Genomic DNA, 15,012 nt, shown 5'->3' with positions numbered 1-15,012 from the left:
CCCCCGCCCCGGCTCTTCCCCTACCTCTCCAGAAGAATTAGGATTGCACAGAGGGTCTTGCAGCTGGGTCAGCCATGAGGTCAGGCCAAGCTGGTCTTGGGACCCTCCAGTGTGTCAAACCTTGCTTCCACAATGTAACATCTTTTTTGACTACAGCACCAAATACTGTGCTTCTGCTTCCCAACTCTATAGCAAGCCGCAATGCTGTTACACCTGTATGAGTCTTCCAAAATATAGATGGAAATTTACATCAGGTTATGTAGAAGATGTATTATTTGAAATCCCTATTTTTAATGTACATGGTGCTTTTCTTTTACTGACCTTGTTTAATACAAAGCAAGCAGGGCTTAATTCTAGAACACAGTTCTGGGCAAAACCTTGTTCTGAGTTCTCCATGTGAAGAAGTAGTACAAAATCCAGCCCATTTTCAAGGGGGACTTGTGAGGGGCCCACCATGGAATGTTACTAACCATGCTGGTGGCTGCCATAGGCAAAGGCACCCTGTTGCCCAGGGCTCCTTGCTCCTTAGGGTCCTGTGGCTGCTCCGTCATACGTGCACTGGGAACCAGCTGCCTGTTTCTCATCATCCTAGTTTGTGAACAGGTGTGCTTGCATGATGCTGCTCGCTGTTGCCTACATATGCCATTTGAAATAACTGTTCATGTGTAGCCATCACTGTGGTATAAACCTGAACCGCACAAAACCACATTTGACCAGAACTAAGTGTTACTCATCCATCACCTTGAAAAGGGCCTTGAAATATTCTCTGGATTGTAATATAGATCCTATTTACAAAAAGGTAATTACCTCTGTAATTTTTCTTTTGATTTAGAGCCTAAACAAAAGAAATATTTAATATTTTCAGAAAGGCGTGGTTTTAAATAACAGGTTCAAGGTTACAGAATATGCTGCTAATGGTTAGTTTTGATGGAGCTCGCAATAAATTATCGAGTGCTCTGAATAACCACAAAAGTTTTACACAGTGACTACTGTGATTAGTTAACAGGTGTTTGAACTGTGTGCACGACAGACCAATGCTGATTTTGCAACCATCTCCACACGTGACTCAACAGCTCGAGAGCATTCAGTGGTACAAGTCCTTCGTGTGCAGAGCTGGAAGCAAGCATCCATAAGCAAGTGTACACATGTGCATGTGCCCTCTGTGAGTGATGGAGACGTGAAACCATCTTCTCATAAGCAATGCCTTCCTTTTGGCAAAGAGGCAATTCCTGCCAAGGGAGCAGAAGGACTGGGGGCACGGCTAGGAACTGAGGGTGGCGTTTCGCTGCTCCAGTTGCTTCCGTATTTGTGACTAGAACAGAAAAAACATCCATTACTGTTTGTCTGCATACATGGGGATGTGAGCGAGTATGACCAACCCAAATACCAATGTTTTTAAGGAAATAACACTGTCAAGACTTTACATCATCTTCTTATTGCTTCCTTTGTGACTCAACACGTGGTCTGTGCTGATGCTCCATATTGTTTAGCATCTACACAAATGACATCCTTAAAGATGGAAGTCATTTCTTCTTCTTAACATGTATCTGTGTAGCATCCTGAAAATGCTAAAGTGGGTTTGCAGGCATATAACGTTATCTGAAAACTACATATTCCAGTCTAGTTGGCCTGGAAGCCAGAACAAGTACTCCCTTCTTGCAGATACTGGGAACTGTAGCACATGGGTCCTACAGCATTGGGGGGTTTATGATGGCAGTACCAAGGGTACTGCTGCCTGAGGCATACTGTCATGTAACACTGCACGTCATCTTACCACTTACCAGTTTCCATCGCAATATTTTAATCCACTCATCAGCTTCTATTCCAGTTTTCGCGCACAGGTAGTATGTCCTTAGTGGGAACACTAAGCTGCAAGTAAACAATTAAAACTATTCCTTAAATTGCAAGAACAACTGGTAGTTCTTCCTAGAACTGAACCCAGCTGGCCTGCTCCAGCAGGGCAGGGAGGCTGTGCTCCCATTCAGTCACCAGGCTTACAGCCAAGGTTTAGTCATTTACAGCTCAGGGGGATGCTGCCCCAGGCCCATACGGACAAAAGACCCGTATTTGGGCACAGAGGCAGTTACTGTGTCACCTGTAGCAGTATCTGAACTGAGCGCCAGAAGTTCCATGGGTCTAGGTGACAACTACATGCTCTTACAGAATTAGGAAAATAAATGTCTACTACACACAGGCCTACTCCCTCCCTCCTCTCCAAGAAAAAACCCTTTTGCCAGCTGTAATTTGGCAAAGCCATGCAGGACTGACAGAGGCAGGCTCATGAATTAGAGGAAGATCAGGGTCACAACCAGCAAAGCAGCCTTCAGAAGCACCCAGCCATTGCATTTCAAACTTCCCTGGCTATTGTGACCTTCCCAGCAAGGTGGAGAAAGCACAGCAACTTACCAGAAACAATTGACTCTTTCCTGGGAATAGTCAAATTGCACAGCTGAGCATTCAGTTAAGTCAAGTGCCCGAATCGGTTCTGTGGCCTCGAAAATAAAATGGTTTTAAAATGGGAACACATGAAAACAGAAGATAAAGCTAGCTTGGTTCCTCTAGACCTTTACCGGCACACTAGTTTTTTCCAGGCAGAGGTAAAATAGCTGTTAACACTATAAACCCAAACTAGCAAATGTAACATCAGTGCTAATGTGAGATGAATTGAGCTAAATATAAAAAAACAAAACAGGACAGATCAGATCTGGGCAAACAACAGAGGAAAGCTCTACTGTGGGGAAGTCTGAGCTAGATGCAGACTGCTGAGGGTTTGGCTGATGCATTAGAATGTAACTGACACAGCAGCAAATCCAGTATTGTTTCCAGCTAAGGTTTCTAGAGATAAGGGGATGATTGTAAGTCTTATCAGCCTAGCCAGCTGTTGGAGATTTAATTAATTCCTAAGTGCTTTAAAAGGATGAAGCTGGGTAGGGAGAAATGCAGAAAGAGTATTAAAGCAGTGCTTGTTGCAGTAGGAATGATGGCTCTGACTGTATGAGCAGTGTGTGTATATCTAGGTTTCTTGAGACAGGTCCAGGAGTGCTAGGGTGCAAGGGTGTAGACTATCTGTGTTTAACGGTGACTCATCTCCCTTAAAAGTCTCATTCTCCCTAGGTGACAGAGTCCTTCTTTGGAGTCCTTCTTTGATTTGTTTCAGCCACACGCTGTTGAGCACCTCGGAAGAGGGAGCTGTAGTAGAACGGCTTGCTCTCTGCCCAGTCACCTTTAGCTGCTTCCCATGACCCTTCATCAGGTGTACGGAGCTGTCTGTTGCTTTCTCACTTTTCTGTATGTTTTCCTCTGTCTCAGTGGCTGCTAGTTATATACCATGTTAGCAGAAAGCCACTTGTGCTGAGGTGTGCTAACAAACACCATGCCAGGGCTTGAGGCAAGTTGCTTGCCTGTAGGTATCTGCAACCCCACAGGAGCACCAGGAAATGCTGGAGCTGCTGCCTAGGAAGAGGCGATATTCCAGACAAAGACACCTTCTTGCCTGGTAAGTCACAAATACTACTCAAATGTTTGGAGTGCTGCCCTTTGAAATGTTATCCTGGAAACTTAATTCAAGTTGGCTTGAACTGAAATGAAAACTGATGGAAGGCCCCGTAAATACATAACTGTTTATAAATGGTAACATTTGATGAGAGAGGGCAGTTGTGTCTGCTGTTGTGTTAGAATCTGTTAGACACTTGAAATCGGGCTTGGCAGAGATCCAGAGGTAAACAGTTTGGCTGTGTTTATAAAGGAACCTGAATGGAGGTATTGCCAAGAGTGGAGAAAATCTAGAGGTATTTCTTATCTTTACTCAGTTTAAGATAGAAATGGAACAGCAACTGTAAGGACACTGTTTTTCCCAGATGCAGCAGCTTAATCTATGGTAGAGTGCTAAGAAGGAAGACTTTTTTAAATGAATGGTTTTCTATCTATCTGTACTGTGTGACCAGTTGAAATAAAAGGATGAAATCAAGGAACACAAAATATCCTACTAGTATTTGCAGAAATATTTTAATAGCACTGCTATCTGTTAGGTTGTGTGTCAAAGCTACCAATAAAAGCTGTGTTGTGCTGGTAGCTTAAAATTCACTGAACAAAGCAACCAAAAAATGCACCATAAACAACAATTCTGTCTAGTAGGTAAGACTGACAGAACACAGTAAATATTTTCCAGCTCTTACTTACTAGCTTTCTCTTGCTGAAGTCATCAGCAAAACTCTGACTTTATTTGAAAGGTTCAACCCCTCTGACAGTATGGGAAGCTTTAGCTTGGGAAGCTGCGATACAGATGCTAGAAGCCAGAGATAAGAGGAGGCTGCAGCTGCCTCTGTAGAGGTTTAAAGAGTAGAACTGATGTTTGCTACTTACTGTCTGGTCTTTGAAATACTTAAGTTCATTCCTATGCAGTGTAAACCACCTTGTCTTCCAATTCTGAAAGATCAAGAATGGATGGTAATTGTCTTGTGAGAATTTAGTGTAATGCTTCTTACGAAGAAAAAACGTTTAAAGCTGTTGACTTGCTCTGATTTACAGTTGTGCTTTGCTGTTTCTCAAAACACAAATTGTTCCTCTCTGCAGGGGAATGCAGGTGGAGCTATTTCAGCTCTGCATTGTCTCTAGCTTCTGTGAGTGGTTGCAGAGTGGAAGCAAGGAGTAAGAGTTTTCCTTACCTTGACTATTTTGCCTTGTTTTATCAAATAGCCTTCTTTTGTACCAAGCTGTGAAGTAACAAGGAAAGGGATCGGGGTTAGACCGAGCTCTGCTTCTATTTCTCACATTCCTCTCTTTGCCTACATCTGAAAGATGGAAGAACAGCTTGTTCTTGGGGAAACTTCCTAGGGCTGCTTGCCCTGTCCTCACTCCTGTGCTCCCTTCACACGGCTGGATCCACCACTAGGGTAAACATGGACCTAAGCTCGCTCTAAAGGCAATCTCTTAGACAGCACCCCCCTCAGCAAGCTTCTGGCCTGCATCTTCTCAACAAAACGCAGCAAAACACTTGCCGTAACAGTTTATTTAGTGAAGTTAGATGGTTGTCTCAGTGCATGTTGTAACCAGAAGCACCACCTGGGGTTTAGCTGACAGTGGAATTATCCACAGAAATCTCTCCTGAAACGGAAGCAGGGGGGAAAGTACTGTTTTACTCAGGCATACTCTTCTCTCAAACAGCCACATGCTTTAGAGGAAAAACCTGTTACATTCAATGTGTTTATGGAAAAACTGTTTTTTGAACTGTTTCTTTGCCACTGTGAGTGACACTGGGACCTTAGGACTCCTCAGATACTGAAACTCTGGGTAGGAACCTAGTGGTGGTGTGAGACTGCAGACTGCTGAAAACCAAATTCTTCCCAAGTTAATTACTACTTGCTCTTGAAAAAATATTGCCTTTCTGTTGGTTGTATGTGGAAGTCAAGTTTCTCTGGAGGTTAAATTGGAACTCAGCCATGAAGGGCTGGCTGTGAGACACATCAGAAGTGGTTCTTTTATCAACTTCATTAACCCATATTAATGTAACTCTTCCTTTTTCTCAAAAAATATAGTATGTAATTAAAATACTTTCCTCTCTGATCTGGAGAAACCACCTGTCTCACTTAGCTGTAAGTTACTAGGGGTTTAAAGTCTCTAATTACTGTGCAAGTGAGTCACAGATGTCAGAGCAGGTGGCCCAAATGGATATGAAAGATGTTCTCTTGTTTCTCACACCAGTAAGGCATAGCTTTTAACATGACACAGCTTTTTACTGTGCTCAAAATTACTAGGGCTGAAAGAGTGGAGGCTCTTTCATATCGCTCTATTTTGGGTTTAAGTCTGTGTCAGAATACAGCAAGCCATCTTCCTGCTTTAAGACAAGGTGATTCTAAAATAATAAAATCCAAGTGTGAAAATGTAAAAAAAAATATCTCTTGAATAATGTACCTATCAGGATGTAGATACTTCTATTAACTTGGCTGTAACTGCACTTCAGCTTGGGGTTTCTTTTTCCAAATGTGTCCCTGCCTGTCATGTACATCTTCAAATATTTTTTTCAAAAGGCCCCTTTTTAACCAACTTAGAAAGTCAGAGATGCTCTTTCCTTCCTCCAGTTAGGAAGGAGGCTGTAGTATTGCTAACCAGGCAAAATAATTCTAACAAACAAAGAAGACTGCAAAACTACTAAGTAGTAATGAGTTTATTTCTGTCAGGACTACTACCTGTTAGAAGTACCTAACCTAATCCTGTTATCCAATCCTCATATTCACTGAGTAAGACAATATGGTAAATCCTGTAGCTGTTACTCGGTTTTGCTATTTGGTGTATTCCTCTCCTCACCTGTTGGGGGAGAGAGACAGACTTCCCACTGGCTGTAAAGGATGTTTGGCAAAACAAGGGCTTACTGTGCAACCTGGCATATGTATTGTTGCATACAAGCCTGACGAGTGCTGTCAGAAAGATGTGAAAAGTGTCGTGTTTGTTTTGTGTTCGTGTTCGGGGGGGAGGGATGTTTGTTTGGGTGTTTTTATTTTTTATTGTTTTTAAATTCCTGATAACGTTACTGCTAGGATGGTATCCTAAAAGGAAGGTAACAGGAGAATGAAAACTTTTCATGCATTCTTTGGATGGTCAGGCTCACCTAGGTCAGCTGCAGACAACGTTTCCCCAGTGACACCATTGACGGTCTCAGTAACAACAATTGTAAAAGGCTTTATTTGTCATGGGACTGTACTTAGCACCTCTGTGCATGTTTTGCCTTGGTTGGCAAAGACTTTCTGTATTTACGAAGGGATGTATTACTGGTGTTATTCCACAGCTCGCTCCAGCAATTGCTTCTAAGCTCGGGCCAGGAGAAGCATCCCTCCCACCAGAACACAACACTTACTGAGGGAGCATTTGGAACAAGATCACTTTCGGTCCTTCCCGTCTGCATTGCCGTGTGAACGCGGACAGACTCATAAATGGAAGGTTCTTCTACTTTCCGTGGGTAGGGATGCTTCAACACAATTAAGGTTCCTGGGGAAAAAAAGAGCAGGAGTAAGTCATCTGGCAAGACGGTCTCAGAAAATAATTGGCAGTAGCTGCCTGTTTGTTGAATGGTTAACTTTACCTTTTCTTAAAATAAAAAAGGCTTAAGAGCTAATAACCTCCCCAAGATCTCTGCAACACTCCCTGTAAGGGGTTTTCCTTGGAAGGGGGCAGGACTCAGGCCACACCGTGAGAAAACAATCAGATGCTATAAATGACTCTCCCTACTGACAAAACTAGACCAATATTTCTAACATGCATCATCTGAATAGTGTAGACTTTGTGAAGGGTATTTTCTACAAAAATACACACACAAACTACAGCGGGGCACTTGCTGCTGGATTCACTTGCCCAGTCTCACTTCTTTGTCTGTGTTGCTCAGAAGTCTCAATACCTTGGGCACCTGGACCTTGCCTAAATCCATTCACTCATCCCTGTACCGTGGGAGTCAAATTTGTTCTCACATCTCTGAAAACAAGAGTGAAATCCCTCTTCGCTTCTTCTAAGCAGTAGGTAATTAAACCCCTTCTGCAATGCATGCTAAGTGCTAAGAGAGCAACAAGACAGGACCATCAGATAACCCTCAAAAGCAGGTGTCTCCTGTCCTGCTTGAACCTTCTTTCCAGTCAGGGAGTAACAGGTTACAGAGCAAAATGAAATACAGATTTCACAAGTCACGGCTGAAATGCTGACCTACACGTGACCTATGCTTCCATTGTATTCATGACTACAGACATTATCAGGCCTGTTTACATGCAACTGTGAAAACTGTAAAAATATGGTACCTTTTTAAAACCTTTGAAGTTACTAGTGCTTGCACAGAACACATTTAATTCCCTTCCTGCGCAGGAGTCTGGCTGGGCGGGTAAGCAGTATGCTAGACTAGATACGAGGTCATAACAGTCATCCTGGTTTTGCCAACAATTCTTGCTGCATAAATCACTTAATCTGTCGGAACTTCAGATACAGACTTCCTAACAGTAAGCCCACATTACCATCGCCTTTAACGGTTTTACCATAGCTCCTCCCAGTTAGTAACATTTTGGTTATAGCCATTCTTTGTTCTCCAAGTAAGCTCACATTTCTTGCACGTTCTCCGCAAAAAGTGGCATTCTCAATAGTGAATTTATGATACTATTCACGATAGTGAAGAACCTACTTAAAATAGTAATTGCTATACCATCTACTCTCATTTTTTAAAAATAACGTTGCAGCATACCAAATGCTGCTCCATTTGCATTTGACGCTGATATTGTCAGCTCTTGAAGAGGAGGGATCCTAGGATTGGTAAGAACTTGGACTTGAAACCTACAGGTGATCAAGTAATTTAAAAGTTAAATAAATTTTAAAGTATGTTTTGTAATGGGAAGGGAAAAGGGAAGTGGAAAAACTGTATTTGAAATAGTCAACTGAAATCTATTTGCAGGTATAAGGTATATATGCAAATGTGATATATTCAACTTGCAGTGAGTGAAAAGTCAAAATCAGTTTAATTCTCTCTGGCCTTGCACAAAATTAATGCTTTATAATGTAAAATGAAATTGAGAACAGGCCCATCACCAATCTACAGAAACTACTCTTAACCTATTGCATAGAGTCACAGTACCATCGTCTGTATGCCATGGATAAAGAGCCCTGTTGCAGAACTGGAAGAACTAGTTTAACATTTTGTACAATATTTATTTTCTAGTCAGTTCTCCATGTTTTTTTCTCCACAAAAGACACTTGTAGAGAATTATCTGGTAACTGTACAAAAGAACTAGTAAAAGCTGCACTATAACAAGATTCTTCTTGCATGTTTGTACATGATATCTATTTCTAAGGAAGAATGAAAATTAGTCCCATTGTTGGAAATGTTAGCTTCAAGCAACTTTGGCTTTTTTGTCTGGGTAATGACTTAAAGTTTTTATAGGTTTTCAAAATAATTTAGGTAAAAACTGATAAACAAAGCAAACGGGTAAGAATAACATGTTGACCTTGTCACTTTGAATAAAGATAAAAATATAGGAATGTGACAGTATATTGTTTTAACCTTGCTACTGAATAGATTCAGCTTGCCTGTTTGATAAACCATCTCACAGAACACAGCAGTCCCAATTTCCTTTTAATTATCTGTAGTTCAGAAGGAAGTGTACACATGATTCTGTGATTACACTGCAGAAAAATAGATGTGAGTCCATGTAGCAATTTGGAGTGGTAAATGAAGCTGTAGTAAGACCAGGTTTTCAGGGCTTGAAGCACAAACCTACAGCTGTCCCACTACAAAAGAACCACGGTGCTCCATGGACCAATTTGCAGGGGTGCAGGCCTGTGTGTTCAAGTACTGATCAAAGAGAGTCTGGTGTGCCTCTTCAGAGACAAAGCCAGCTACAGTGAGACAAAGTTAAATGGAAGATAGTGGAAACCATTATACATTGTACCTCGTGGGTCTCTGTCTTATAAAATCCTGTCCATAAGCAAGGAGATGAAAAATGCTATCTTGCTTTACGCTTTCATTCCTGATCTCACAGTGTTTCTACAGAAAATTGTTTGTAAGTATAACAAGGAATAAGGAAAACTGGTCCAACTGCTTTCTACTAATGCCCAAGCTAAAGGTCGCTTGCTGCTTTTCACTGAAAGGAAGTGTGGCCTAAGAAATCGGACTCTGTTGTTGGGCTTTCTGCCAACCTGCTATGTGACCCTGTGTTGGGACGGTCATTCTTCCATACTGACCAGTGGCTTAGAGCGGGCTCTGATGAGCCCCTGCCCGCTTTTTGGTATAAATCAGTTACCATGCAGGAGAACTCTGACACCTGTATCTGAAGGAGCTTTGCCTGAGTGCTAACTCCCTCTCTACTGCTAGCCATAGTAAGGTAAGGTGGAAAGTTTCTTGATGTGATGTTCAAATGGCTTTTCTTATTCTGTAGCATGTCCAACTTAAAGAGGTTTCACAGACCCAGCAGAATCTGATTAGGGAGCTTTAAGGCGAGAAGTGAGCCCATCATTCAGCAGTGTTGATCCTGTCCAGAGAGATCACATAACATCAATGCCTTGATTACTGATGTCTGTAACACATGCAGTGAAGACATGGGGAAATACAAGTTTTATGTCATCTGAAATCTTTACAGTGGTAGGCCTGTGAGTGCGTGTCTGACTTCACAGGAAAAATAGATTACCGGCACAAAAGATACATGCAGGAACTCTGTGTTTGAACCACGCTTAAAAGCAATTTAAAAAGCGAATGCTTTGAAAGATACAAGTGCCATATTAAGTGTACCACTGCGTTTTTCTTGGGGAAAAAAAATTTGAAAAACAACCCTTGAATTCTCGAGTTAAGAGCACTGGTGCATATTTAGTGTGTGGTGTATTAGTTATTGCATGTGCCAACTATCCTTTAACTGATCTCTTGCATACACAATTAGTACTACTCTACAAGTTATTTGCATACCCTTTCTACACAGGATACTGAATTTTTTGGCACTAACTTCTACTGACACATCTTCAACTCTTACATTTGAAGCTAAACCTAAAACTGGCATTATCATGATAACATGCATCTGTTTCTCCAGGAATTCTGGTCTGGTGGTGTTCAACTCACTTGTAGGAATCAAGTGGGCAGTATGTTGGCTGCTAAAGAAGCCTGTGCTTTTTCTCTCTCTTTTTCCTAAAACCAAGATAAATCACTGTGATGGCAGATGGCATCAGCAAGTTGATCCACTGTAGACAGAAAGGGAGAAGTAATACAGGCCATGTTCCCTACAGGAAAGAGGAACATATCACCATAGACTTCTTCCTTGGATGAAGAATAGTGGTGCTAAACAACTTCAAGTCCCTCTCCATTTACTCTTACTGGGGTACTTCAACTTCATATATGAACATTTATTTCCTCACTAAACACCCTGCTTTGGATTTGTCCTTTTTGAGAAGGTTCTGTTCGTCTCAGTACATGTGTATTTTGAAATGCTTCCTTCCTTCTCTGAGAAATCAAAAGGAGATCATGTCCCTGGTTGGGAAAAATCCAGTAAGCTTACGTGTAGTTTGCCTTCAAAAACTCTTTCAAGTACTCTGAAGAGGAACATCTTAGATACCTGAGATTAATACGGATGTGAATTTCTGAAGAGGAACACTTCAGCAGTAGATCCATTTGATAACACATCGGAAGCTCCTTTTACTTAGATCACCGTGCAACATGACTACAAACATGTTCATACAAACATATGGCTCTCCTTACCTGTTTCGCTTCCAATTAAAGGCTGATTTGCAAAATGCATGACTAATTCCTTCAAGCAAGAAAATTCATTAAATCCAAATTTGAATGAAGTTCCTGTATGTTCAACGTGGAAGTGTTTCACAGAATCTTTTCCCCTAAAATAAAGAAGGAAAATTTGTCAAGACATAAATGCCAAAGGCATTTGGCATGTACAACCCTGAAACAGCAGGTTCCGCTATAGGAAATCTGCCCGAGATCACAGGCTGACAATCACTGTCCTAGCAGTAATACCACTGCCATTACTGTCCCTCACTAATACTCAACACATCTGAGACTCGGATTTATTAAGAAAACTCTAGAGATGATAAAAGACTAGAAAGGCCAAATAAGTCAAATTAACTCTTGCAGCAATCAGTAAAAAGACTCACAAAGAAAGTTTCAGCCTTTTATCTAAGCAGGATGATACCCCTTCGCTTGATGATGTCTTGATGGTGTACCTATATTACTCAGTATATGTCTTACTTTTCAGTTAACATCCCAATCTCATTGAAAATGACTTCTGTTTCTATTTCAAAAATAGGCTGCCTCCTTTTTGCACCCAAACAGGGATTTAATAACCTAACTTTAGATACCTAAGGCTTTAGAATTTGTCTCCTTTGTCTCTGTACTCCGATGAATAGTTCCTCCATGGTAGGCACTGTCAAACATGAACCAGGGTCCTTTGTCTGTCAGGCAAGTAATAGCATTTGTTTATGAAAGCTGACGGTATTTAGAGAAGTGTGCAAGACAATTATTTTGACTTCACAAGACAGTGAAACACTTTATTGCAAGTATCTTTTCTGTGAAAAAGTTACTTCTGTTAAAGTTATTAGCATCCGAAATAGTCCAGAGAAAACTTTGCCTCAGTAAAAAAGTACGTAGCAAAAATACTGAAAATATGGTGAAGGGATTTACAATGTGTTTTCCATTTTTTTATTGTCACTTCCACAGGAGATTGTAATTTCAAATAGGTATTTAAACAAATATTTATTTTTGAACAGTACTTGTGTTATTGTAGAACATGCCTCTATTGACCTCCTGCATGTTTTGTGCTGCAGTCAGCCAAGACACAAGGCGTGCAAGCCAAGGGCAGATGCCCTACAACAGCAAATAACTGCTATGACTCTGCTGCAGTGGCAGGGTTTTCACCTTTTCATCTAATTTCACAAGAAATACAATGTTGCAATGAGAGCAACTTCTACTCCATTTCTTTTTTAAAGTTAACTAATTTATCTGGGAGATGGGTTTTCAGGCAATATGTGATCTCTCCTCTTACAGGTGTCAATAAAAAACTCAAGTGATATCTAAGCATTGTTTCCTTTTAAAACAAACTATAATAATGACCAAAGTTCCTTGTGGGGCAGAGGCAGAAAGTACAGTAAAAGCTATAGAAGACATTTTAGGAGACAAAGAAAACGGCAGCTAGAATTGCTAGAGTTATCCTTTCTACAAGGATAACTTGTATAACTTTGTATCAGAACAAAATTGAATTACTTATTCTAAAATTAAGTTTCAATAGTAGTCAAAAAATGGAAAGTAAAACTTAAAACAGTTGAAAATTATTAAAACATTTTAAAATCAAAATCAGTATTTCAAGGGAGCTGTACCACCAAAAAAATAATGCAACAGAAGAAAAGATCAAATTTCAGGCTGGGATATTCAGTTCATATAGTTTCTACATGGAGACAAAAGATTGGAATTGGTCTGAAGTAGACTTTTCTAGGTCTCCTAAGGCTAGAATTTGTTAAAGCAGCAAATTTATTTTCATTAACTCACATTTTAGCTTTTTTTCCCCATTAAAAGAACAACTATTTAAATATTATTACAGTAAGTTGTTTCCCAAGTACCCTTCAGGACCCTTTATTTAAAAAAAAAAAAAACCCTTTAAAAAAGATTGTCTGAGGTAGATTAATAATATGTTTACTTGTAATGTTTAGTTACATTTTTAAAGTCAAAAATATAAACCAGCAAGACAATGATTCATTTTAAAATTACTTTTTTTAAGGTAAGCTATTCCTTATAAATGCTACTATTATTTTTCCCAAGTTTTCCCACTCACTTCGGTCATTGCTACTCTGAATACTCATTTTCTAACATCACTTTCAGATCTGTCAGGCGTGCCCCCAAGCTCCTTGTATAAATGGCTGTCTATAGTGGTAATAATTTCAGCAGTGTATGTATAGGCACACTTGCTCCTGGGTCTTCTGTGAGAGATGAATGAAGCAATTCGTATTTGCCTTTTATACCTCTGGGCAACAGGATACGTGCAAATTGCATTTTCCTCAGTTCCCAAGTGACTACACTTCCAAATTTTAACAGCTCCTGGTATTGAATATGTAGAAAGTCACCATTTCAAGGGCATATGCTGTGTTCTTTATCTATTAGGGTTGTGAATAACTTGCACCATTTTACTGACCAAAGTGACTTTAGCTTAGAAAGTTATTGCGATTCAGCTGAGCTGTGGTCACTAACTGTTCAGAGGCTCAGTTCGAGGCAGAAATAATCTTGAATGCACTATTAAAATTTCGCTGTAGAGGCTTAATACATCATACAGTTGCCAAAGGCTAAGACCGTTTTTAGAGTTGGTTACCTCCACTCAGCTGATATGCAGGGATTACCTTGTGTGTCTAACTGCATATGTCTTTCATGTTTCCTCTCTAAAATATTGTGGCTTCTCTCCTTCTTGTGAGGTTCTTTAAATGTGATTCAGTAGTGAAGTACCTAGGCCAGGTGACCTGTGTTCTGTATTGGCTGCGTCCTGAACTGATGTAAATTGCTGTAACTGACTTCAAGGGGCCTGATGTCTGTCACTTGCAAAATATTGTTCAAATCAGTCATCCATTACTGGCTAGGACTGAGTCTTAGCTCAGAACGGAGGAGTAAAACCATCCCCAGTCAAATGCTGGATTGTCCCTCAGATGACAGTTCCTATACAGTGATCCAGAAACTGGTGAAGTTAGCACCTATTAGCTGGTATATTTACTACTATCCTCATCACAAAACTGTTCTACTCCCATCAGCAGTTTCTTTAACTCTCACAACTGCCATACGGATTTCTTTTATCATGCAAACTGAAAATCTACAGCCAATCCATGGAATGATGCTTTTCGCCAATAAGATTAATTCATAGTTTGGAAAAATGAGAGCAATTTTCAAATCCAATCAAATTTTTTTTTTCAGCAGGATTATACCATTAGGAATATATATTAAAATAGTTTGAGCCCTAGGAAAAAATCAGTAGGTCATCTCAATGCACAAGACATACAAATAAACATGGGAGTAAGTGAAAATTTAAAAGCTGCTAGCGGTGCGGCATTATATAAATTCACTTCTGTCCATACCCTACCTTACAGAGAGGGAGTACAAATCTTCCCTTTCATTACTCTTCCTCAAGAGATAGCTTCCATCCTGCCCATTGGAAAGCAGCAGCGCTTCTGCTGCATGTCGGGTAAGATTATCATGATACCACCTGGGAAGACACAAGGGGTTAATTCATCATTTGCTCAGCTCTTAACTGACAGCTTCTGCGGTGTTATGGAGCTGGCTTAAAGAAAAGAGGAAGGACTGCAATTAACACTGCTACAATTCTTGAGTTACCTTCCTTCTCACAGGCACACACACACAAGAACTGTGCCCCTTTCAACACCCTCCTTTCGACATGCTCAGAAAACTATTTTTTGTTAACTACAAAGTTGGGTATAAACAGATGGCGGTTTGCTGAACCTAAAAAACCCTGCAAATTCTACTTGCATGAGCAAGCAATTACCAAGGTCTGTGCTGATAAGGTGAAA

General features: G+C 40.4%; 1 protein-coding gene across 1 annotated transcript; it reads right to left on the bottom strand.

The window, feature by feature from the left end:
- Window positions 1-1,261: 1,261 nt before the first annotated feature.
- On the bottom strand, window positions 1,262-14,690 carry DAPP1 (dual adaptor of phosphotyrosine and 3-phosphoinositides; the record flags this gene model as incomplete). Its single annotated transcript, XM_010283012.1, has 8 exons — window positions 1,262-1,312; window positions 1,782-1,869; window positions 2,407-2,492; window positions 4,363-4,425; window positions 4,665-4,712; window positions 6,851-6,981; window positions 11,204-11,337; window positions 14,568-14,690. Coding segments are annotated over 8 exons (724 nt in total), but the record flags the coding sequence as incomplete, so codon positions are not given.
- Window positions 14,691-15,012: the final 322 nt, after the last annotated feature.

Source organism: Phaethon lepturus, unplaced genomic scaffold (genome assembly GCF_000687285.1).
Source record: "Phaethon lepturus isolate BGI_N335 unplaced genomic scaffold, ASM68728v1 scaffold41262, whole genome shotgun sequence".
Taxonomy (NCBI): Eukaryota; Metazoa; Chordata; class Aves; order Phaethontiformes; family Phaethontidae; genus Phaethon; species Phaethon lepturus.
The sequence above is the reverse complement of the archived record's forward strand: the minus strand, read 5'-3'. Positions and strand labels throughout refer to the sequence as shown.